The sequence below is a fragment of the Myxocyprinus asiaticus genome, chromosome 40, assembly GCF_019703515.2.
Source record: "Myxocyprinus asiaticus isolate MX2 ecotype Aquarium Trade chromosome 40, UBuf_Myxa_2, whole genome shotgun sequence".
NCBI classification, from domain to species: Eukaryota; Metazoa; Chordata; class Actinopteri; order Cypriniformes; family Catostomidae; genus Myxocyprinus; species Myxocyprinus asiaticus.
This window is the reverse complement of record NC_059383.1, coordinates 20,624,364-20,649,680: the sequence shown is the minus strand read 5'-3', so window position 1 is coordinate 20,649,680 and position 25,317 is coordinate 20,624,364. Positions and strand designations below refer to the sequence as shown.

General features: G+C 39.3%; 1 protein-coding gene across 15 annotated transcripts in view; it reads left to right on the top strand.

Annotated features, from left to right (window-relative positions):
- LOC127431219 (CXXC-type zinc finger protein 5-like) overlaps positions 1 to 25,317 on the top strand; it is a 74,377-nt gene that overhangs the window by 42,486 nt on the left and 6,574 nt on the right. For all 15 annotated transcript variants that reach the window (XR_007895548.1, XR_007895547.1, XM_051681551.1 and 12 more), the window contains one exon: positions 14,269 to 15,302. Coding sequence is in view for 13 of the 15 variants with exons in the window: in XM_051681551.1 (XP_051537511.1) it covers positions 14,487 to 15,302 (816 nt within the window). In the remaining 2 variants the exon portion in view is untranslated. The remainder of the gene's footprint in view (positions 1 to 14,268; positions 15,303 to 25,317) is intronic.

The window sequence follows — 25,317 nt, the reverse complement described above, 5'->3', positions numbered from 1 at the left end:
TCTATAGGTCTACAAAAAAAAAAAAAAAAAAAAAATTATTATTAACGGTCATCATGTGAATGAATATATAATTATATGATAAATACTTTATTTGAAGCTCTTGTTCACTGCAGAACTGTCTGTTTCAGGGTCATTATTCAGTAGGGGAGGACCAATTAGTCGCGTGCTTGTCCCTAGGGAGGAAGCACGAGCTCTCTGCAAACAGCTTCTCATGACATTACTATTGGAGGCCTTGCGAAGCTAAATGTGCATATATAAATGCATTTGTCAATTAACAGGAACGTTTACATGGTCCACATTTGAGAAATGCTAAAAAAAAAAAAAAAAAAAAAATAAATCCATTTAGCAAGTCAGAGCAGATCAAGTTCATGTTAAACAGTAAAAACAACATAACATAATTGTCAATTGCTTTGTGAACAGACTAGTGATAGACCAATATATATTAACCAGGACAGTTAATCGGACGATATTTGGCCATTTTGAGGTTATCAGCATCAGCCGATAACTCTGCCTTATTGGTCAAATAACAGAAGCGGTCATTTCAGCTGTAAGTTAATTAACAGCTTTTGTTAATGGATAGTGCTTATTTTCAATGAATTTGGAAAGTTTGTGAAAAATAAGTAGCCTACATTTAATTTAAATTCAGCAATTTTGCCTACATCATGTTTGCTATCATTAAAGTATAATGTATAATGGCATAATATTAGCCATCATCCACACACTGTTCTCACAGACTGATCTCACAGTGAAATCAGAAACAGCAGGTTGACTTTTCTTTAGCTAAAATCGGTCTGAACTTACCAAAATGCGAAACACTGCCCTCAGAGGCCAAAGCGGTAACTGCTGTTGGGTGTATGGGCACATGTGAGCTTCATTTTCCAGGTGTAATGTCCATGGAGGGGTGCCAAAAGCGAGTTGTTTTCAGCTGCACAGGCAATAATACAGTGAAGAGGAATGCATATGTTATGAGCTGTAACCCTCCCACCCCCCCAAATCCAAATGTAACCCTAACCATCAGTGGAGTAAAAGTGTAATGTTAGAGGAAAAAATGCAACCTCTGAATCTCACTCGTCACTGATTATGCGAAAGCAGTTACTTCCTGGGTCACTCACACTGCTGACGCAACACGCTTCCGGTTGCATCACAAGTAGGGCTGGCCAATATATCGAATATTAATGATATAATCGCGAAAATTTAGCTGACGATGTAAAATTGACCAATATTGTGAAAATCACGATGATTTTAATATGCTTTTATTTGGCCAATAAGTTTCATAAAGAGTGCATGAGTAAACTAATTTCACGATCCTTCAGGGCTGCACAATTAAACAAAATAACATCAAAATGGCAAGTTGGACAAATGTGATTATTAATCCACAAAAAACTGTGATTTAAAGACAGATTAACATGGTTTGTGTGCAATACAGAACAAACCAGTGATGCGCTGACCTGTGTGACAACCTGCGCGACCAAGCATTCACGCAATTCCAAACATTAGTAACTGTTACAAGTTTTTATAAAAAAAAAAAAAAAAAAGAATAAAAGAAAAGGAGGAGATTACAGCATTTCAGGAAATTTCAGGGAATTTTATATCTCATAGTACAGGAGAACACAGACATTTTGGCCTCACGGCCTTCTTCAGTGTCTGTGTCTATAATATATATTTATATATTTAATATATATATTTTTACCTTCCCTTTTGGTTAGGGCAGGCCGATATGAGTAAAAAAAAAAAAAAAATGATATTGGCCTGCCCTAACCACAAGGGAAGGTAAACATACTAGAAATGATGCAAAAATGTTTGATAGGAGATGCCGCTTGTCGGTGAGTCGGCATAATGTGGCCGATCCAAGGTACCAGAACTCTCTGAAACAATTTGCCGACTTCCTGTGTGATCATGTTGGTTCTCTAGATATTGGTATCGGCCATTAAAAAAACCATATCGTTCCATATCGGTCAGACCACTATTAAAGACAGCGCAGCTGTCACATATGAGCAATAATTGCTGAATAAAGCAGATGGAAATTAGATGTGGAAATATTTTTCATGATTTAATGATTTTTTAGGATTTACAGAAAGCAAAGCCAAGCATTTCCAAATCATCCTTTCAATTTGCTCTTTGGGTGTAATTAGCCATTACTTGACTTTCTCCCATTTTAATGTAGTGATATCACTCATAAAAATCTCCAGATGCATTTTATATAGCTATTATTCTGTGCTTTAGTACATTAATGATTTTGCTGAATATGACGGTAGCAGCTACTGTATCATAGCCTCACTATTTTCTGATTTCTTGGCACCATGCCATTTCAGTTACCCAATAAATACTGAACAAATAAATTATATCATATTTATTTAACACCAGACACATTTCTGCCTTTGGCTGTATCTTAAAATTTTACCATTTATTAGTGAGCATTTCTGTTGACCACAATGACAGCGAGAGAGGAAGACATGAGGAATGAGCCCAGAAGTGTTGCTCTCTGCCATGGTGTTATTGCAATGCAACAAATTGGTTAAATTGATACAGAACATTAGCACAGTTTTAGTCAGTCAAACTGTCAAACTTTAACAGTATGAGCTCTTAACATAATAGTTTCTGCCGTTGTCATATCCTGTACACTTTTTATACTATAGACATTATTGAGGACTTTGTTTGCTAGTCACATAGCACATATAGCTAGCAACACATGATTAAATGTGTCATTTTAGCCATTTTTTAAATTAATTAATTTTACTAAATGAATGTGTGAAATTTAATTGACAGTCCCAAAATATAATATTATATTTATAATATAAACATATATTACTATAAATATTGTGATTGAAGCCACTTGTCACATGTCACCAGAGCAACGTTTTGGTGGTACACAGATAAAAGTCGCTTTGCCGTAGTCTCATGAGTCTTCCCTGCATAGTGCGCATAAAAGTGACCTCTTTGGTTTGTCAGGACTTAGCTAGTTAACTAAGCTGGCTTGCTCACCAGCTAAAAATTCAGTTTCTGGTTTAGACTGTAACATCAAATAATGCTATTTGAGAGTAATTGCCATTTTAACAGAACACAAAACAGCAAAAATGTTTTTATTTCTATTTGCTTGCTTTTGCAAGTTGTCTGGGACATGTTGCCTTTTCCCATTTTATCAGTAAGCTGCTTGACCTCTCGAGCTCTATTTAAAAATGAATCACTTCTTGATTCCAAGTCACCAAATTCACTGTCATTGCTCATTTGTTCCCTTAGATGACAGGACTATATTATCAATGGCTTAAATCCCAAATTTGCAACACATTGTATTTGAGACAATGTAGGAAATTGCAATTGGGGTCTGCATAATTTGGGGGTTACAAGAAAGATTGTTACAAAATGTATTTTTAGGGCTGTCATGGTTTTCGTTAAATTAAAGGATTAATTAAATATGTTTAAAGGAGAACACCTTCAGAAGGAGTTTTACACCTTCAGAAATGATCATTTTGAAAACTGTATAAAACCATGAGCACGCACATGAGACGAAGACTCCAGTCATATCAGTTATCTTATAAAATACTACCTTATTCTATATGGAGATGGTCTCCTCTTGGGGGCTGCCATGTTATGATGATCACATGACCAGTCAAATACTACTCGCTAAAAATCTCAGTAATCACCCTGTTATTGCACACTTTCACTCGTGGATTAAATAATCATGGCTGACTATGAATAGTGATTTTCTACAATGGCATCTTTAAATGAAAACTGTTGCGTTTGAATGAAGGTGCATCCATGACCTTAGGTGTAAGTAGTCCAAGACGACATAAACAAAAACGTGTTGAGTGCACCTTGAACACTGTAATTTTACACAGAAATTACCAAACCCAACTCTTACACATTTTATTTTCTTTCCTTAAAAGGAAGACTACAAAATCATGAGATTAATCGCATTAATATGCTTCTAATATTGGCATATTTTGTGAAATGCAATTTACATCGAACAGAAGCACCCATGCAAAAATCAAGAGTTCTGGGAAACTTGCTGCAAATTTGCCACTCATTATTTTCACATGCAAATGAGGTATGTGATTTGCCGCAAATTATTGCCAGGAGTTTGCAACTCTTCACCGGTAGTAGTAACCCTGCAGCAAACCTTGGGCAACAATGGACAATTTTCTACTACTGATAAACACTTCTATGGCAAACCTCTTGCAACAATGAAGAGATTGCCGCAAGGCTCATTTGCATGTGAAAGTAATGAATGGGAAATTTGCAGGCAAGGTTGCCAAAGGGGTTTGTTAGAACTCTTGATTTTTGTAAGGGCAAGCAGCCAATGAATGTTTAATCAGTTGAACTCATTCTGACCATGTGACTGATGAGTTCAGGATGAACTTTCAGGTTTGTAAATGCTGGTCTTAAGACAGATTGTTCTCAGTCTGATTTTTCTTTTAGTTTATTTATTGACTCATCTGACTTCATGCCTTTTTCTCAAATATTTCATAGTCAGATTTTACCATCAAAACAGAGCTTTGACATTCTGCATTAGAAATAAATGGGTCATCATGTTTCCTCTACTGAGCTTCTGATTACATGGTTAAGGGTCTGATCACACAAGCTCTATTTGAATGAATTCAATGCATTACAATCATTCATAACCATGTTTTGAATGGGTCTGCTGCATTGATGTCTAGCTCACCGTCTTTACAGCTGTGAGTGAGGCATTGCGCTACCGCAGAGCTGAGACTGCAGTTGTGTGGCCTGAGGTAGCGCTGTCAGACCTTAAACCACTGCACACAATCAGGTATATTAAAAGTTCTCAGCTGAGGCTGAAAGGCACAACATATACGTCAGCAGCATACTGTTTTAGAGTCATCTGCCCTGTTTGTAAAAGTCGTTTTAATCGGAAAGTTTGTTTGAAGTCAAACTGTGAGAAAAGGAAGAATATTTTCAGCAAGCACATCAGACACATACAGAGATAGGACTTGGTTTCTGGGATCGCTATCTACCTTGATATTTTGCTGTAATTTGATTGGTTTCCATGGCTATTAGATGAGAATGTGTTGGTCATTGAAACGTGTTCTACTACCTTGAGAATTCTAATGGATGTCGATTTTGTCTAATGCACAGTAATTGACCCTTCTTTAAGTTCTGCCTTAAAAACATTACTGACCAATCCTATATTAGCAACTGTTGCTGTCCTCCATGTTATCAGACACACTTTTGCTCCTTTTTAAATGTAAGTCATGGAAGACTTTTACACACTAGGAGTGGTGATGGCGTTGTGGGCTAAAGCACATAACTGGTAATCAGAAGGTTGCTAGAAGGTTCGATCCCCACAGCCACCACCATTGTGTCCTTGAGCAAGGCACTTAAATCCAGGTTGCTCCAGGGGAATTGTCCCTGTAATAAGTGCACTGTAAGTCGCTTTGGATAAAAGCATCTGACAAATGCGTAAATGTACAAATCTTTATTCCCAAATGAACTTATTGCCTAAAACATCAGTTAAGAACACATTTGCAAAGTAAATTAATGTTAATAACTTAACATTAAATAATGTGCCTATTGATTCAGATCAGAGTTGAGGCAATGATAACTAAAGTTCACAGTTGCATAGTGAGTATTTTGTAGAAATGCTTAGAATGCTAAGAAGCTGTTCATTTACAACCCCAATTCCAAAAAAAGCTGGGACAGTATGGAAAATTCTAATAAAAACAAAAAGGAGTGATTTGCAAATTCTGTTCACCCTGTGCTATATTGAAAGCAGTAAAACAACACATTATTTGATGTTTTACCTTTTTATTTGACCTTTTAACAAATGTTATATATATATATATATATATATATATATATATATATATATATATATATATATATATATATATATATAAATATATAAATATATATTATATATATACTCTATTTTAAGTCAGACGATTGCAACATGCTCCAAAAAAGTTAGGACAGTCGAGTGTTTACCACTGTGTAACATCACCATTTCTTCTAATAACACTTATTAAGCATTTGGGTACTGAAGACACAAGTTTGTTTAGTTTAAAAAGTGGAATTTTCCCCCATTCATCCATTATGCAGGTCTTCAAATGCGCAATTGGGGCTTTTAGTTGCAGTATTTTGCATTTCATGATGTGCCACACATTCTCAGTTGGAGACAGGTCAGGACTGCAGGCAGGCCAGTCTAGCACCTGTACTCTCTGCTTACGCAGCCATGCACTTGTAATCCTAGCAGTATGTGGTTTGGCATTGTCCTGCTGGAAAACTACTTCTGAATGCTCAGACTTCACTGTCTGAAAAACTGTGGGCTCAGGAATACTTCGTTAAACCTTTGTCAGTCAACACCATTCACTGCTGCATCCACAAATGCAAGTTCAGGCTTTACTATGCAAAGCAGAAGCCATACATCAACACTGTCCAGAAGCGCTGCCTACTTTTCTGTGGTCCAAGTCACATTTCAGGGATGTCCCTGCATTTTCCAGCAGGACAACAGCAAAACAAATACTGCCCCGATTTCAAGTGCATGGCTGCGTAAACAGAGAATGCCTGTGATAGATTGGCCTGCCTGCAGTCCTGACCTGTCTCCAATTGAGAATGTGTGGTGTATTATGAAGCGCAAAATACGGCAACGATGGCCCGTTCAGTTGCACAGCTGAAGACCTGCATAATGGATAAATGTGGGAAAAACTTGTTTCTCAGTGCCCAATGATTCAATAAGTGTTATTAAAAGAAATGAGATTTTACACAGTGGTAAACATTCAACTGTCCCAACTTTTTTGGAGTATGTTGCAATCATCTGATTTCATTTTGAATTTAATTCACAAGGTAAAACATTGAATAGTTTGTTGTAGTGGTTTCAGTATAGCACAGGTTAATAGAACTTTCAAATCACTCCTTTTTGTTTTATTAGCATATTCCATATGGTCTCAACTTTTTCTGGACTAGGGTTGTACATTAATGTTCGAATTTGAAGTAATCGCTATCAAATGGGGCTTTTCTCATTTCAGTTGACTGTATGAACATATACTCCATATCAAATATACGTCATCATCAAAATGCTTTGTAATGTCACACTTCATTCCATTCTATCCTATCATATTTGAAAATATCCATTCAATTTCAAATTTTAATTGCCACTTTATGAGCAAATTTTACTGAAATTTGTGCTGTTTGTGGAAATCTCCAATTCATTTCTATGGGAAAGAGCAGCAATAACTAAAGAGGGCGGAGCACAGTGAAGGATCAATTTTATGTGAGAAAAAAAAAAGAATATGTAGTGGACTGTCAAAGAATAATGAAAGAATGTAATGGGGAATGAATATTGCAATGACTATAATTGTGAGTTAACAAGAAAAACCTGTGACATAATCAGAGAAGAATGTTGGAAGACAGCAAAATGCTCATGATTGACATAATGTGGGTGTCACAAATTTGCAGATGGGCTGGTTGACAAAGTCAGAAATTAAGAAAAGGCATCATTTTATGGCACCAATAATATTAGAATATTTCATGTCTGCAGCGAATATACAGATGCAAAATCTGGAAGGTACCTTTAAGTTTAAAGGGATAGTTCACCCCAAAATGAAAATTCTATCATCATTTACTCACCCTCTTGTTGTTCCAAACCCGGATGACTTTCTTTTTTCCATGGAACACAAAAGGAGAAGCAAGGTAGAATGTTATGACCTGAGAGTCATCATTCACTTTCATTGGATGGAAAAAAGATGCAATAAAAGTGAATAGTGACTGTGGGTAACATTCTGCCTAACATCTTTTGTGTTTCACAGAACAAAGAAAGTCATAAGGGGTTTGGAACAAGATGAGGGTGAGTAAATGATGCCAGAATTTTCATTTTTGAGTGAACCATCCCTTTAAAGTGACTTTTGAAGTGGATCCAACATTGAAGAGGTTATTGTGACTGAGAGGAACTGACGGGGAGCGTTGCACAGTAGAGAACAAACTTCAGAGAAGTTCCAATTCTTATTAACTGACTGTCACGTATTCCCTGTGTTTTTGCTTAGACTTTTATTTTGAAATTCTTGTTTAGTTCCCCGTTCCTGTTTCCTGTTAATTTTAGTTTCTTCTTGTGATTGGTTTTCCCCTGATTGTTTTCCCCAGGTGTTTACTTGTTTCCTTGTTTGCCCATTTGTATTTAAGCCCTTGTTTCCCCTGGTTTCTTTGTCAGTCTTTGCATGTGTTGTCATGTTCTGTGCTTGTTTTCCCGTGTTTTTTTTTTTGTTTTTGTTTTTTTAATATTCTGGGTTTCTTTGTTTATCCTTTTGTTAATTAAGCTGCGTTTCGATCCTCATTCCTCACCTTCCTCGTCACAGAATGACTGAACAAAAATTGGATCTAGCAGCCATGTTCACTCAATTGAGCCGGGCGGATTTACCCATTAGGGAATACTCCCGTTTCTTCTGTGCCATTGCCAGCCTTGCAGGTTTTGAGGACTCCCATCTCAAGGCAATATACCAAATATGTTTAACCTATTATCGGTGGAGGGAGTTGCCTGAGATGGGAGACTATACATGGAGGGAATATGTGAGGTTAACCCAGGACACTCTGGAATCTGAGGATCCTCCTCTCCCTACGCTGACCCCGGCTTCAGTGGTCTCGAAGCCTGCCGCGGCCAACGAGCCAACGGCCAGGGCTGCCGCGGCCAACGAGCCAACGGCCACGCCTGCCGCGGCCAAAGAGCTAGAAGCCTCGTCCATCCCGGAGCCAGCGTTGCCAGCCTCGTCCATCCCAGAGCCAGCGTTGTCAATGTCGGCCATCCGGAGAAGGAGAAGAAAAGTTTCTGTTCCTGAGTCTCCGCCCACGCCCACGACCACGGAGGTCGTTCCCGAGTCTCCGCCCACGACCACGGAGGTCGTTCCCGAGTCTCCGCCCACGACCACGGAGGTCGTTCCCGAGTCTCCGCCCACGACCACGGAGGTCGTTCCCGAGTCTCCACCCACGACCACGGAGGTCGTTTCCCAGTTTCCACCCATGTTCTCAACCATGGAGGTCGTTCCCGAGTCTCATCCCATGAACATGACCATGGAAGTCATTTCCGAGTCTCTTCCCATGTTCGCGACCACGGAGGTCGTTTCCCATTCATCCAGGATTCTTTGTCTCGAGCCTGCCACAGCTCCGCCTGCCATGGCTTCGCCCCTTGAGCCTGCCACAGCTCCGCCTGCGACGGCTCCACCCCCAGAGCCTGCCACGGCTCCGCCCGCTCCCCCAGAGACTATTCCTCCAGCGGCTCCGCCCGCTCCCCCAGAGACTATTCCTCCAGCGGCTCCGCCCGCTCCCCCAGAGACTATTCCTCCTGCGGCTCCGCTCGCTCCCCCAGAGACTCCTTCTACAGAGGCTCCGCCGCATGACCCTGTCTTGCGGCCACCTCCCAGGCCTCCTGACCCTGTCTCGGCCCTGCGGTCGCCTCCCAGGCCTCCTGACCCTGTCTCGGCCCTGCGGTCACCTCCCAAGATTCCTGACCCTGTCTCGGCCCTGGGTCCGCCTCCCAGCATTCCTGACCCTGTCTCAGCCCTGCGGCCGCCTCCCAGGACTCCTGACCCAGTCCCCACCTTGAGGTCACCTCCTTGGTCTCCTGGCCTTCCGCCTGATCTGCTCTGGTCTCCTTGGTCTCCTGGCTTTCCGCCTGATCTGCTCTGGTCTCCTTGGTCTCCTGGCCGTCCGCCTGATCTGCTCTGGTCTCCTGGCCACCCACCTGATCTGCTCTGGTCTACTTGGTCCTCCGAGTCTGCAGCGTCACCCTGGCTCGCCATCCCTTTTGTAGTCCTTTTGTAGTTTCTTTTTATGATTGGTTTTCCCCTGATTGTTTTCCCCAGGTGTTCCTCGTTACCTTGTTTGCCCTGGTTTCTTTGTCAGTTTTTACATGTGTTGTCATGTTCTGTGCTTGGTTTCCCGTGTTTTGTTTTTATATTCTGAGTTTCTTTGTTTATCCTTTTGTTAATAAAGCTGCGTTTAGATCCTCATTCCTCGTCGCACTGACACATAGTGGAATTGAATAGGTTGATGTTTGCATTTTATTTGAAATGAGATCAGCGGTCACATCTTATCACATAGCATCCGGTTCACCGGGTAGCTATGCGACTGCATTTACTCTTAACTGAAAAAAACTTCTGAACACAGGGCACAAATCAATTCATTTATGTCCATTGGTCTTATTTGTAAAGTCATTTTGTGGGCCCATTTCCATCACCCTAATGGTTACTTTGGGAACAGTAATTAAGCAAGCAGTGCTAACATTGAGCCACCTGTCTCTTGCCTTTCTTTAACCCTATCTGACTGGCCGCACTGCCTCTTTGTTACACATTATGCCATTATTAAAACTTTAGCTAAATGCTAAACATTAGAGGAGAGTGGGGTAAGATGTGTCAGATGGTAAGCTGTTTCGCCTCCCTTTATCTAGTAAACTGTGCATAATTTTTGTCATGTCACAATATATTTATGAAGGACCCTTCTTGTACAGCTGCCTATGAATGACAGATGCACATAATTTTTGCCTGTCAAAGTACATTTTCAAAATGGGAGGCAAAATATTATTACTGCTATTATAAATACAATTACACATGTTGAAAATTGCCTCACTACATTTAAATATTCTAAATTTTAATTGTTTATGAAAATGTAAATAATTTTCAGCAAAATTAGACTCTGGAATGCAGTTGTTAGTAAATTGTTTTCAAAAATGTATGACATTTGTTTTTTAAATGTAAATCATTCACGTATTCCCCGAAGTTTCAACTAACCTCTTGACATGACACATCCTACCCCTAACATGGGGTCACTGGATTACGTTTTTTGAAAAGTCATTGTTGTTATGGCCCTACAGTATGTTATATACTGTACTTTCTTGTAATTTCAAGCCACATCCATGTTAATCCGTTTTCATTTGAAAACAGTTTCATAAGCATTCTCCAAAGTTTCCGTTTTCCTTGAAGGAAAACGAGGTTCCAGTGTGGATGAGATGCATAAACGTAGCAAAATCAATCAAAATCGATGTGTTAGTGTGGACATTGCCTCAGTTCATTTCAGACATAAAAGGTCACATCCATCCTAATACATTTTCATTTGAAAACTCCATATTTAGTTTAATAAAAGCATAGAAATATTTCCAAACTATGCAGTAATGTAGACCATTTTCGAAATGCTCCATTTCGGTGGATGAAAATGCTGTTCTAGTGTAGATAAGAAGCGTAAATGTAGCAAAATTAATGCATTTTTAAATAAAAAACATTAGTGTGGACATAAAAAAATAAATTTAGGTGTATTTGATTATTTTATATTTGTGTCATATTGTTTATCTCATTTCTCCTTACCTATAGAGGACAACTTAATTAAAAGTGGCACATTTTACCCCACTCTGCCCTATACTCTAGTTGGATTACACTGAATAAAAAACTGAATTTTAGAAACAAAAGACCGGCACTGATAAGAGTCCATATCATGGTAATGGACCACTAGTACACACCACAGTGACACAGGTTGGATGGTTGGTGTGTGGTGGTGTGTGGCCAACTGTTGGCTTGGTGCAGCAACCATAAGAGTGGAACGGATTTGAAATGTGCCATATTGCTATTCCAACTCAGGATAAAAGAGAAACCACAGGCTATCCATGGCAAGCGAGTATGGTCATGTTTTTCTTCTTAGGTTGGATGGGAAGTGAGTCATTGCTGCTAATACTGAATGAAATGCTGCTATGTAATTTTAGTGTTTGGGGACATGAAGGATGGTTGCTTCCACAGTCCCAGCAAGAGATGTGTGCGGTGGAGAAGGTTTGGCATGCGTGAGGTAAGACAGCCTGGTGCAGCGTGGCTCCTGGTTTGGAACAGAGTGGGAGAGGGAGAGAGAGAGAGAGAGAGAAAGAGGCTGGCTGTGGTCCGCTGGCGCCACAGACCCCTGAGCTGGGGAGAATGCGGGGGCTGCGCTCCTGCCTTTGAAGCTTTACCTCCAACTAATTCTGGCCTTCCAATTTCCACACACTACGTAGACCCCCCCGATCCTCTCCTTTCGCCCTCCCTGTCCCTTTGTTTTCCTTATGGCCTGGGCATTTCCTCAGCTTTTCTCAGTGGGGTTTTCGTGCATATGGGCATTAGTGGATGTCTCTGTTGTGGATGGGGTTAACCAATAAAAACAAGTTGAGTTTTTAGTGCATTGATTCTGTCATGTGGTTACATTTTACGTCAAGTCCTTCAGCAGTGTTCTGTCATGTTTCATGTCAGCAGGTGATGTGGTTGTACAGGTGTCACCACACAGAAGTAGAGATCTGCATGGGACTGGTTTTTCCATTGCACTCCCGCAAGTTTCTATCCCACACCAGAACACTCACGCTGAATTTTACTCCATGTTCACCCGCTCTCTGCCCACAGTGATTTTATTCCTGACCGCTCCCGTTCCTGCAACCCACATTGTTTTCCACATAGGGAAAAAGCCATATAAACAGAAAACAAGTGTAAATAACGTTTTATTTTTCTGTAATTGCTATTATTAGACTTGATGCCCATCTGACTTGCCTGAGGTTGGTTTCTTAACCCTTAAATTGACCATTTTCCAGTCCAAGTTTCACATCCTTTGATGACACAGTGTATCCATGCTTTGCTCTGCCATTCTTGTAAAGTGCCGTTGACAATAACCTGCTCTAAATATTGGATAATTTGATGCAAGTGTTGTGTGCAAATTTTTACGTTGGATTTTCTGTTTATTGTTATCATAATTAAATAAAATAATAATTATTGTTTAGTGTTTCTACATTCATAAATCAATAAAATAAAAACAGATTTTTAGGCTCTTCCTTGACCGCTTGCTCCCACACACAACTCATGGACGTACCGTCTGCTACGCCTTCAACTCGGAAATGTAATCCCGCGGAGCAAGAAATCTGATCAGGTCCTGCAGGAGTTCCGCGGGAATGCAGACCTCTATTCAGAAGAAATGAACTGAAATTAAATGAAGTCTACAATGACTTGAAATCGGAATTGGCAGATATTAATTTTCTATGGCCCCCTTTATTCCTGGCTTTAAAATGCATAAAATCATATTTTTATTTTTTTCAAAGAAAAAGCCAAGACCCACAAAATACAACTTGATAAGACTAAAAGAGCTCTCCACAGAAGTGCTTGTGATGCTAATTAATATACCAAGTATTTAGGGCTGTGTAAAAATATTGATTTTCTGATTAACTGTGTTCGTGAACGATCCCGATATAAATTCTTAAAATCCTAAGATCGATCTTTTACTTTTAAAGTTCACTCTAGTTTTGTTTGAACTTGATTTTTATATATGTTAAATAAAATAGCAATTTAACAAGTTAGAAGGTTCCCTTTATAATTTGCAACATTAGGCTACCCGAGAGAAGGGTTGCCAACCTAAATGATGCGTCCCGATTTGTCCCGTGTTTAAGCTGGTCAGATGGCGTCACAGTGAAATTGTTCAAGAGGGACCACCCTAGCAAGGTAAAGTTAATTTAACTTCAGTATTCGTTGAGAATTTTACCTATCCACATTGAAGTTGCAGATACTTGCATTAAAACATTTAAAATTATTTTAGTCTAATCAAATGTTTTAGTGACCAAAGTAATAATGATTACTTGTAACTCAATCTCTATATTAAATCCATCCCTGAGCAGTAATCTGATTACAGTGCAACTTGGGTGCATTTACACCTGACTGAAAACTGCTTTCAAGCTGCTTTATAACAAAGTGTGTTGTGAAAAGTGTCATACAATGAAAATGACTTGACTTGACTGGCTTTTAATGTGGTCATGCACTATTCGATTGTGATCCGTTCACTGAAAATGCATGTTAATGTCAGGTGTAAAGGGGGATATAATACATGCTACATTTCATAAAAGGAGGTTAATTGGTTCCTGCATTGAGGCATATGTTGTACTGTTTGCTTTAAATATTGTGAGGCGACTCAGCCATGTCTTTTGCAGCAAAAGTATACCATGCTTTGCAAAAAAGTAAACCAATTTTCCTTGGAAAACTGCTAATTATGCACAAACATGATTATATGTTTCAGTGTTATCACTTGTTTGTTATTGGCATTATTGTCTGGTTGTCTGGCTGCGCTGCAGTAAACTTCTGTCTCATTTTTGCTTCACTCTTTCTACATTCTGTTTGAAGATAAATGTACATATTGATTTCTCAGGCACAGCAGGGGCATCAGTACAGCACTCAATAAAATGTTTGAGCCATGCAAAAGAATTTTGCCTTTTTTGTTGTCAAGGTCTCTTTTAAACACATTTGAAACATCTTTCTCTCTCTCTCTCCTTTTGTCTTTGTGCCTCAGTTTACAGGTTGGAAAGATGTGGATGAGGGCTGAAATCTAGAGTCAAGGGCATTGGGATCTACCTGCCATTGGCTGACCAGATTGCTCATTAAGGGGAGGCTACACCCTCACCTGGGATCTGAGCAGACTAAGAGCGCTGCCAGGCTCCTCCTTTCGCCAGCCCCCGTCCCCTCCCCAACCCCGCCCCCTTTCCCACGCACACACCCCGGGGCTGGACCATGTCTGGCGGACAGTCGGAGGGCAACCGGACACCCAAGGCCCAGGACAAGGATCAGGACCAGGACAAACGTAGCTGCCGGGAGGACAGCCCAGTCATCGAACGCCGCAACCGGAGCGGCATCATCAGCGAGCCCCTCAGCAAGAGCTTGAAGAGGTCTCGCACCCTCTCGCAGTACACTGCCGCCCACCCACAAACCGCCAATGGACTGAAACACAACGGCCAGGCCAAGAACCACGCGGACAAGCCCCAGCCCGCCCAGCAGCAGCAGCAGCCGCCTTCCGCCTCGGCCTTGGTGCCGAGCAAGCTGGACCGGACCCTGGAGCAGGTGCTGGAGGGACAGAACGGCCTGTTGCACTTTGCCCAGGCAGCTGCGCTGCTTAAGCGGGCGGGCATGGAGCACATGCTTCTACCAGGGGGAATGGGCGTGGGTGGGGTGGGGGGTGAGGTGGGATCGGTTGACCTGGAGGGGGCGTCGGTGGCCGACACAGTCGGGGGTCACACAGACTTCCCGTATGGCATGGGCGGAGGCTTCCCCTTCAATCCGGGCCTCTTCATCATGACGCCTGCCGGAGTCTTCCTCGCTGACAGTGCACTGCACATGGCCGGCTTGACGGAGTACCCTGTGCAAAGTGAGCTGGCCTCTGCCATTAGCTCCGGGAAGAAGAAGAGGAAACGCTGTGGCATGTGCCCACCTTGCCGGCGCAGGATTAACTGCGAGCAGTGCAGCAGTTGCCGGAACCGCAAGACGGGCCACCAGATCTGCAAGTTCCGCAAGTGCGAGGAGCTCAAGAAGAAACCGTCTGCAGCACTGGAGGTAAACTGAGACTCTGTGAAATTTAACCAGGGCAGATACTTGTCGTGAGTGAGTTCAATTAGATTCCATATTAAATAAAAAGAAGCTCCCAAAGAGAAAGTGTTTCGGCCAGAATCAGAAAACACAATAACCTTGTGTACCTTCATTGCTTCAAATTGTGGTGAATTGTATACAGTGGCCCCAGAAAGTATTTGGACACTTAAGCCACATATAAAAAATTATGAATATCTTTGCATTATATATTAAAAAAAAAATCTAATTAAGTGCCATTTATTTTAAAGAAAGATACCGTAGCACAAGCACACTTTTCAAGCAAAACATTTCACAAAAAAACTTTCTGGTTGACAAACGTTAGTTAAACAAGTCCCACCTGTGGTTACTCTGCTTGGTCATCTGTGTGAACTAAAAAAAAACCTTGACATCAGTTGGTTAAATTGTAAAAATGGCTTAGAAAAGTTAGGTCTCTGGAAAAGTGTAATATCATTCATAAATCAATAAAATAAAAACAGATTTAGAAAAGTTAGGTCTCTGGAAAAGTGTAATATCATTTGTTTGCAAATTACACTTTTTGTTTGATATTTTGTTATCTAATGCAGTGAAATTCATACATTTTAAATGTGGATTAAAGTGATAGTTCACCCAAAAATGAAAATTCTTTTCATCATTTATTCACCTTCATGTTGTTCTAAATCTGCATGACTTACTTTCTTCTTGGAACACAAAAGGTTAAAAAGAATGTTAGCATCAGTCACCATTCACTTTGATTGAATGGAAGATAAGATACATTAAAAGTGAATGGTGTATTCCTTTAAGTGTCTTAAAAGTGTCCATATAATATTTGGGGCCAATGTACACATGGCTGAGTAGTGCTATGAGAGCCTCTGCTGAGGGTTAGGCTGGGTGATGAGGCTTTGGGGTGACAGGTGGCACTGGCAGTGATGGGGGAGGGAGAGATGGGCAGGCATGCACCATGGGGTTTGTTCTAATCTACCCCCCACCGCGGCATCACGTCACTCTTCCCACATCCTGCCTCTGTGACACTGTACTAGGACACTCCTCTGAGACATGACACCCTCCAGTAAGGCCTCTTATCTAGGTCCCTGCATTCATTAGATCCGATTTTACCGGGTGTGGGTCCTTTGTTTGAGATGAAGAATTGGATCAAGGTGGTTTCATTCATGCATACATCAGCCCATTGGAATGTTTCAACTGGAAGTGGGCATGATGTGGACATATTTGTGTGTATTGTTGTGTTTTTATGAACAATGTGGTCCATCTGGCCACAGGGCTGTCATCTGGTGCGCCCGGAGTCGGTAATATGAGTAGTGTTTGAATTATGCCTGATGAATTTGATGTAGTTGACAGATTACATACAGGTATTTTAGGAAGATTTCACAATTGTCACAAATAAAATAGGTTGTGGAGTTTTAGAGGAGAAGCACATCTTTCAAGATCTTCATCAGCCTTTATCAGTTTCAAGATCTTGAACTTTAAATTGCCTGGAATGCTTGTCATATTAATGTTGTATCTAAGGAATATTGTGGTTAAATACAAGCATCTGTTGATTAGCACAGAAAAACATTCAGTTTGTAAAAAACAAAAAAACAACAATCTGTTGAAATGCACTTACAATGATAGAAATGCACTTACAATGGAAGTCTATGGGGCAACGTATGAAGCATCAGTTGCCTCATAGACTTCCATTGAAAGCAGATTTTGGTAAACATAGTTTTATTTTATTTTATAGAGGCAAATTGAAATGAGTTTCTGTCATAATCAACAACATACCACAAATGCTTTCAATAGAGTTTAAAACACATTACAAAATCTTGTCGTAATATATAAATACTTTGATGTCTCACTATGTCTCCACTTTTGTTGTTGGTAGAAAAGCATATACATGCAAAAAGTTATTCCATTTAAAATCCTTCAGCACATTAATCAATTGTGAAGCAGATAAACATTCTGAGAAGCTAAATACACCCATAGTTTGAAAGCTAGAGCTTGACATACATTGATCTGTTGAGATTATTAATTATCATGCAGAATTTGGAGTGTGGCCTGTACTGTTTGATTGGGGAAAAAAACTATTCAGTTTCAGAAAACAATCTGCCCAGTTGTGTCTAGTTTTTCTCTTTGTATGACTGATAGTATACTCTCTTCTTGTTGCTAATGTCTTATTAGTAAAAAAAAAAAAAAAAAAAAGAAGAAGAAGAAATTATTAAAGGTCAAGTGCGTAATTTCTGCGGCACTAGCAACACCAAATGGAATTGCAAAATGAAGACAAAAGTTTTGCAGACATTCCCCTGTATTCCATTGGTTGGACAAATGGATAGACCTAACCCAGACTCGCACCATTGTATGAGCCCATGTAGCTGTGTTAGGGGCCGTTCACACTAAACCTAAAAAAAAAGATAGACGCAGCACCACAAATAGAGCAGAACACAAGTGTCTCGAGATAAGTTTTTAACAGTTAAGGTTCTTTTTAACTTGACACGTCATCTAAAAACTTAAGCTTATTGTGAGAAGTGGCATTCCCGTTTACGTCCACTGTATAAGTGGCGTACTCATTACTCCTGTATACATGCGGTTTGATCAGTAAGCAGCTTTCTCCACAGCAACGTAATTTCCCAGCGACTCTTGTGTAAATAATCAACATGGCATCTGAGGAAGACTTTGCTATTTTATTCACAATTGCTTCATTTTATTTCCAGTTATTTCAGAGCTGTTGCTGTGTTTGTTTCCTTCACTTTCCAACGCGACCTGCAGTGGAATTGCGCTCCAATAGTGTTTTTTTTTGTTGTCATAAACGTAAAATTTAGGTATTCCCCCTATGTACGAGCGCATATAGAAGAACGTGAGGGACAGTTGACATTTTACACTAGTGTGTATAAATGGGTTTTATAGTGTATGTGCTTTCCCATTGCACTCCCAGATATGTTGAATTCTTTCTGCTGTGTTGACTTGGTGTTGGGCTCCATCCTATGATGTTTGATACCCGGTCTGTTCACACACATGCAAACTCCTAAAAAAAGTGTAAGAATGCATATACATGGCCACATAAGCCACGTTCTCAGGGAGAAACCCAGATGTGTTAAACAGCTTTCTCTTAATCCCATAAGCGGCATAAGGAAAATAGTGCTCTCGTTTACATGACGCTTTCTGCAAAAACCCTGGAATAAAAGGGTTTTCTTAAGTGCATGTAAACGTGGTCAGTGAAAGATGGTACAACGCTCAAAGATTTCTGTCTAGTGCATGTTTACACAGGAAAACAATTGAAAAACAGTGTGGAAAGATGCAAAAACCAGTCTGGTGTGAACAGCACCTTAGGTTGTTCAGGATGCTCAAACTAACATCAATGTTTTGATGGTATCACAGAGACACAGTGTTTTTTCACTTTTCAGGGAAATCAGCCTAAAAATGTCTAATAGTTGTCTCTGCATATTAAACTGAGATACAAGAAAGTATATATAAAAAAATAAAATAAATAAATAATAATAAAAAAAACTTACTTCATTTTTAAATTAGATTGAAGTGCAATTGTTGCAAGTGCTTCCTTTCTATTGATGCCTTCCATATTTAGTGAGTGTAAGGTTTTTGATTTGTCTATTTTGAATTTTAATGACTTCCACACAAATAAAACCTTTAAATAAATAATTTCTTATTGTTTTGTTTGCTGATTAGAGAATTATTAATGAAACACCATCAGTAAGAATAATAATGGCAGGGTGATGGCGTGTCGTTAACATTTCAGTCATTAAAAATGGTCTGATAATTCCATGCCACGTCTGCTCGGCCAGCTGTCCAGTCTGTATGGAATCAAACAAGGTCACGTCTGATGGCGTCTCAGAGAGCCCCGGTGATTACAATGTGTCTAAAACATAAAGCGCAGCCGTTTTATGGTTTCTTAAATAGATGTTAATTCCAACGCCTAACATGATGGGAGCAGTTTTTCGCTAAGGGTCTTAGATGTGCTGCACCTGCTGTTTTATCGCTTCTAGATGGAGTTGAAGCAGCACCGTGCAAACCGAATAGAGCACAACACATTTATTCATATTTCTCTTCTAAGAGTTCATTTGTGGATTCAAATTTAAAGTTATGTTGCTAGATGTTGTTTGTACAGTGGTTAAAAGTTGTATGCTTCCAGTTGTACTATGCTACCATAATCATGAAGAGATTAAGGAGAGCACTTTTGTATGTTAACATAATTTTTAATAAAACAGGAAGTTTGAGTGGGACATATTGAAGGGCTCATCTTTTTTTTTTAAATAGCCAACAGGCTTTATTTTCATCACAGCAATAAACAATGATTTGCTACTTGTTGGCCAGTTGCAGGGAAATACTAATTCTAAAGAGCATTTGATTGGACAAAAATCTGTGTAGCACAGAATTAATCATAAATATTTTTGGTCCATTATCCCGGAAGAGACAGACTAAATTTTAAATGTGTACATCTTCTAAAAGGAAATTTTGACAATGTTTATAAGTGCACTAGCATATAGTTGACCTCAAAGCTTACACGCATGGACTAAAAGCCACAAAACTCTTTAAGTATGATTATTTGTCTTTTCTGCACACTATGTCATTATGTTCTCAACATGTTGAGGAATCTATAAATCAGGATTGCAGTGTGCCGGCATGATATTTTTGTTAGTATTGGCACATTCAAACTTCTAAACGTCACATTACATCATACTGGTGTTTGGGTTGACCTTTACTGTTGAAATCTGCATACCCAGCAAAATGACGCTTGTTCTGAGAAAAGAATGAGAAAGCACGTAGATGTTGGTATTTGGTTTGCATAGTACTCCATGCTTCTTATGTACTAATTAATTGTGAATGGGAGGACAAACAGTCTAAACAGCAAACTTTTGCTGATGAAACAGGTCAATCAAGGAAATTTTGCTGGTTAAAGACCCCATGAAATCGCTTGACAAGAGCAGTTTTCTTTCTTGCGTTGATACATTTCCTTTTGAAACAGTAAGATGGGCCAGGAAATATCGAGTGGCTTGTCCCCTTTTTATAAAAATAGCCAATTGCCTTTAGTTTACATCACAGCCATGAACTATTATTTGGTACTTGCTATTTCTAGTCAGTGATAGGTGGTATTAGGGGGTGGGACAATCTCATTCTAAAGAACTTGTTATTGGACAAAAATTTGGATCAAACATGAATGCATGATGAGTTATCAATCTTCCCAGACAAAATGCGCATATATTCTAAAGTTAAGTCAGCTTTTATGAGTAAGCTATAGATGCCCTAAAAACTAACAGACATGGACTGAAAGCTACAAAATTCCAATTTCCCAAAATGTTATTTTTTTAATTAGTGAAGAAACCTGTTGTATCACCAGCAAACCAGCATCCACAATACAACATTACAGTTTCCTGCTCTTGCTTTAAACTGATATTCATATTTGTGTTTGACGGTTGTATAGTACAGGTGTGCGGTAACAGTAACAGGGCAGTTCTTTGTCTGTGTACATGTTTAATATTGAAGGACTGATCCTGCAGCACTGGGTGGTTTGAAGCTTTCATGGTGCATTGCTGGCATCTCTTAGAGAGCCATAAAAACAGAGGGGGGAGAGACGGAGGGGGAGGTAACGTGCAGACCGTCAAGGCCTTTGCCACCTCACACCTCGCCGACTGGAGATGTGGGAAATTATTTTAGGAAGCTGCGATTGAATGGAAATAAAAGAATCATGGGAAAAAAAGGAGGCTCACTGGACTGATGCTCACTCCAAACCTTAGATCCCAGCGCTTTGCCTGTTTGTGGCCATGTGACTGTGATTGTTTATTTAATGCATGTGAATATGAATGTGTTTGTTAGCATTAGTTAGATTAGTTAGATACATACAGAGTTGGGAGGGTTACTTTTGAAATGTATTCCACTACAGATTATAGAATACATGATGTAAAATGTCATTTGTAACATATTCCATTAGATTACTCAAGGTCAGTAATGTATTCTAAATACTTTGGATTACTTCTTCAGCACTGGTAGATTTTTTCATTTGTTTTGACTATAAAAACTCTGCCAGTACAGTAAGACAAAATACACATGTTAAAAATACATTCTCTGAAAAACCTAAATATCTTTTGCAGTGTTGTTTCTAAAACAAGATAAATCTAACTGATATTTAGATATTTTTACAGGAAAACAATACAGAAATTATTATCAAGAATATGATTTTTGCCCTAATATCAAAGGTCTTACTAGAAAAAAAGAAATTATGAACTTGTGCACTATATTGCAAGAAGAAAACTAATTTCAGAATTTATTAGTATTTGAAATGTCCCTCTTTACTTTAATGACAGCATGCACTCGAGCTGCCATGGACTCTACAAATTTGTGCAAAACCTGATGAAATCCAGCCTGATTTGAGAATGTTTCAAAGACCATCTTGCATGCTTCGGTGGAAGCTTTTTGTATAAAGAGGGCAATGGTCACTGTCACATATTTGCTTATTTGATAATATGATAATTATTATTAGTGAACTACAAATACTACTGAATCTAATATATTTCTTATTCATTTTAGGTCACAATGTTTCTTTGATTTAAATCTTTATAATCCAACAAAATTGTTTATTTTCAAGTTTAAAACAATGGTAGTGTCCTCATTTAGACAGCAAGGTAAACAAGTGTGTGTCTCATGAGATCGGCTTTAGAAAGATAGTGGTTGATTTGAAATGAGTGGTATCAGTGCTCTGAATAGGGGGAGATGGTCTCCTCTTGGTATGCAGACACAGAGAGAAGCTGTCATCATGCACGTCCATCTGAAACCCTGACACACACACACACACAAACACACACACACACACACACACACACACTCATTAAATATTTATTTATATACACTCAACATAGAAATACAAAAATGACATAAATAGTTCAGATGCATGTTTGTGAGAAACTTGCAGGTTACACGTCAGTATTCAATCATTAGCATCAAGGATACAAAAAACAACGCCTCCTCCACACACTGCGATTACCAATATTGGCTGATACAGAACAGTATCTGGCCAGCTGTTTGGCTTCCTTTTGGACATAGCTGTAACCTGTAACCCCCTCACTACAAGCCTGTGTTCATTACCTAGACTCCCAAAAATAAAGATTAAGAGTTGAGACTTATTCCCAATGTTGCTAATACACTGAACAAGCGGCTGATATTTAAACAGTTTAGTGAAAAAGATCTCCTCTAGGCTTTGGTCAAACGCACACCCCACTTTCAGCACAAATACTCTATGTTGCATCTTGTTTACAATGATGACATCTGGGGTGTTTGCTCTTAAGTTTGAGAATACATCAAGATTTATAAAAATTTGAAACATGTCAGATTTAACAGTAGAGTGTTTAAATATACCAGATGCTGAGCTTTGATACCAGGCACATGGTCCATACAACATTCCAAAACATTTAGCATCTAACTACATTAACGCTGGCAGTTACAACGGGTGTGTCTCTTAGATATTACGAACTGCATTTATCTGGGTACCTGCTACCACGGCATGAATGCCATGACACACAAACACACACACACACACACACACACACACACACACACACACACACACACACACGTTGGTGCAGCTATCCTTAGGAAGACTCTCCATAGACATAATGATTTTTATACTGTACGTACTATAGATTCTATACCCTAACCCTACCCTTAAACCTAACCCTCACAAAAACTTTCTGCATTTTTATATTTTCCAAAAAACATAATTTAGTATGTTTTTTAAGTGATTTGAATTATGGGGACACTAGAAATGAAACCACATTTATAGCATAATACCCTTGTAATTACCAGTTTGTAACCTAAAAAAAAGTCCTAGTAAACCACCTAAACCCGCCCACACACACACACACACACACACACAAACTTGTTTTTATATCATTGTGGGGACTCTCCATAGACTTCCATGCATTTTATGGATATTATACAGATCTAACAATAATTTCTATACCCTAACCCTACCCCTAACCCTAACTCTCACAGAAACCTTTTTGCATTTTTACATTTTCAAAAAAAACATTGTTTAATATGTTTAATAAGCCATTTCTCTCGTGGGGACTGCTGGCTTGGCCAAGCGTAGGTGATCTCAGGTTTTACTATCCTTGTGGGGATATATGGTCCCCACAATGTAGTATAAACATGTACACACACACATACACACATTCACACAGTGGAAGTACACAAGATAGCAGGATTGAATGCAGTAGAGTCATAAAGACAAGGGAAGTAACAGGCAGATTGGGAAGGACATATGAGTGAAATAAGCTGTATCTCAGATGTATAGGAACTTAATGCCATAATGAGGTCATAAGCAGACTGAGAGAAGACAAAACTGATTTCATATGTTTTGGAACAACATGAGAGTGAGTAAATAATGACAGAATTGTAATTTTTGGGTGAACTATCCCTGTAACATCAACCTTAACCCACACTTTTTACCACAGACTATTAAAGCGATCGGCAGCAATGCAGCTGCTCTCTCGTCGACATACTGTAGGTCAGTAACACAGAACCAGTGTTTCTCTGTGGAAACTGAACCCTCAGCAGAGAGGAGCAGTAACTTAATCATAGGAAAATCAATAAACACAGATTAAGATGGTGGATTTGTTGGTTGACACCTTGCAGGAAAGATGACCTTGGAAGCACACGTTGCCACACAAAGCACCCCCCTTCTCAGTGTCCACTGTTTGGACAGATTTAGGGTGAAAGGTCATGGGTCAGGTGTCATAGTGGTCACTTGTGGGGAAGTCTTCTAAAAGAGGTTTGGGCATTAAGGTCACTTCTAGTAGGGTTGTCAAAAGGCAAAGGTCCCAACCAGTAAATTCTGAGGGTTTGTGTGCAAGACACACTCACAATGCTTTTGCTTTTGAATTTCACATGTAGTCGGGAGTTGGCTTGTTGCATTGTTTCGTAACTGTGTTTGAGCTCACAGTTTGAGATAAAACAGTATTTACTCAAATATTCATTCAGGTGTCGAAATTAAGCAGAATGAGGAAGTGTTTCTGTTTTAATTGATCCAGAGTTGAACTTAGTGTGCACATTACTTGCATTGCTTCTATGCACTTCTAAACGTTTAGTTCACACAAAAATGATAATTTTATCAAATTTTACTCTTCTAAACCCATATGACATTCTTTGTTTGGGGAACACAAAAGGAAAGGTTAGGCAGAATGTAACCCTCAGTCACCAGATGCATTGGTGACTGAGCTGAGGCTAACATTAAAGCTGTGTCCCAAATGATGCACTGAACACTGTGCACTTACAATATACACTATGCAGTCAGTTGTGTAGTGTATGGATTTTCAAAGTGTAGTATCGTCTCAAGTAGAACACTTAACTTTTTTTTTTTTTACTACACAGAAGCACTTGCTATTTAACAGCTGACGGAAGTGACGTTTCAAACGCATGTAATATGTTGCCGCTAGCTTTAGTGCATTAGCCAACCTCAGTTCAACGCTTGTATATCAAGCAACGTACACATTTACACAGCGTGGGGTGATGGTAAATCATTCAACTTACATTTGTGTGGTGATGTCTTCTCTGATGTTTTGCTAGTTGCCACATTCTCCATTATTTACAATTGTTTTGTCAGACCAGCAACGCAACCAGGTAACTCTACTACGTAACATTTGGTTGAAGAAGTGCATCATCCAGGTAGTCATAGTACACTTCTTCTGTTGCATTTTCAGTGTTAAAATTCTACTCGCACTACTTACACTACAAAATTACGCAGAATAGTGCAGAAGTGTGCGGTTTCGGACACACCTTGAGCCTTTTCATTTTTTGGTGATCTATCCCTTTCAGACAGTCACTTGTACAGTATATCTAATGTATAACTTTTATTACACATATGAATTAGGGCTGGGGAAAAAAATCGATTCAGTTTAAAATCGCTATTCTTTAGCCAAATGATTTTAAAATTGTCTCCTGTTTTTTTAATTTAATAAAAAAAGAAATACATGTTTATCGTAATTCTACAATTATTAGTAGATAAATA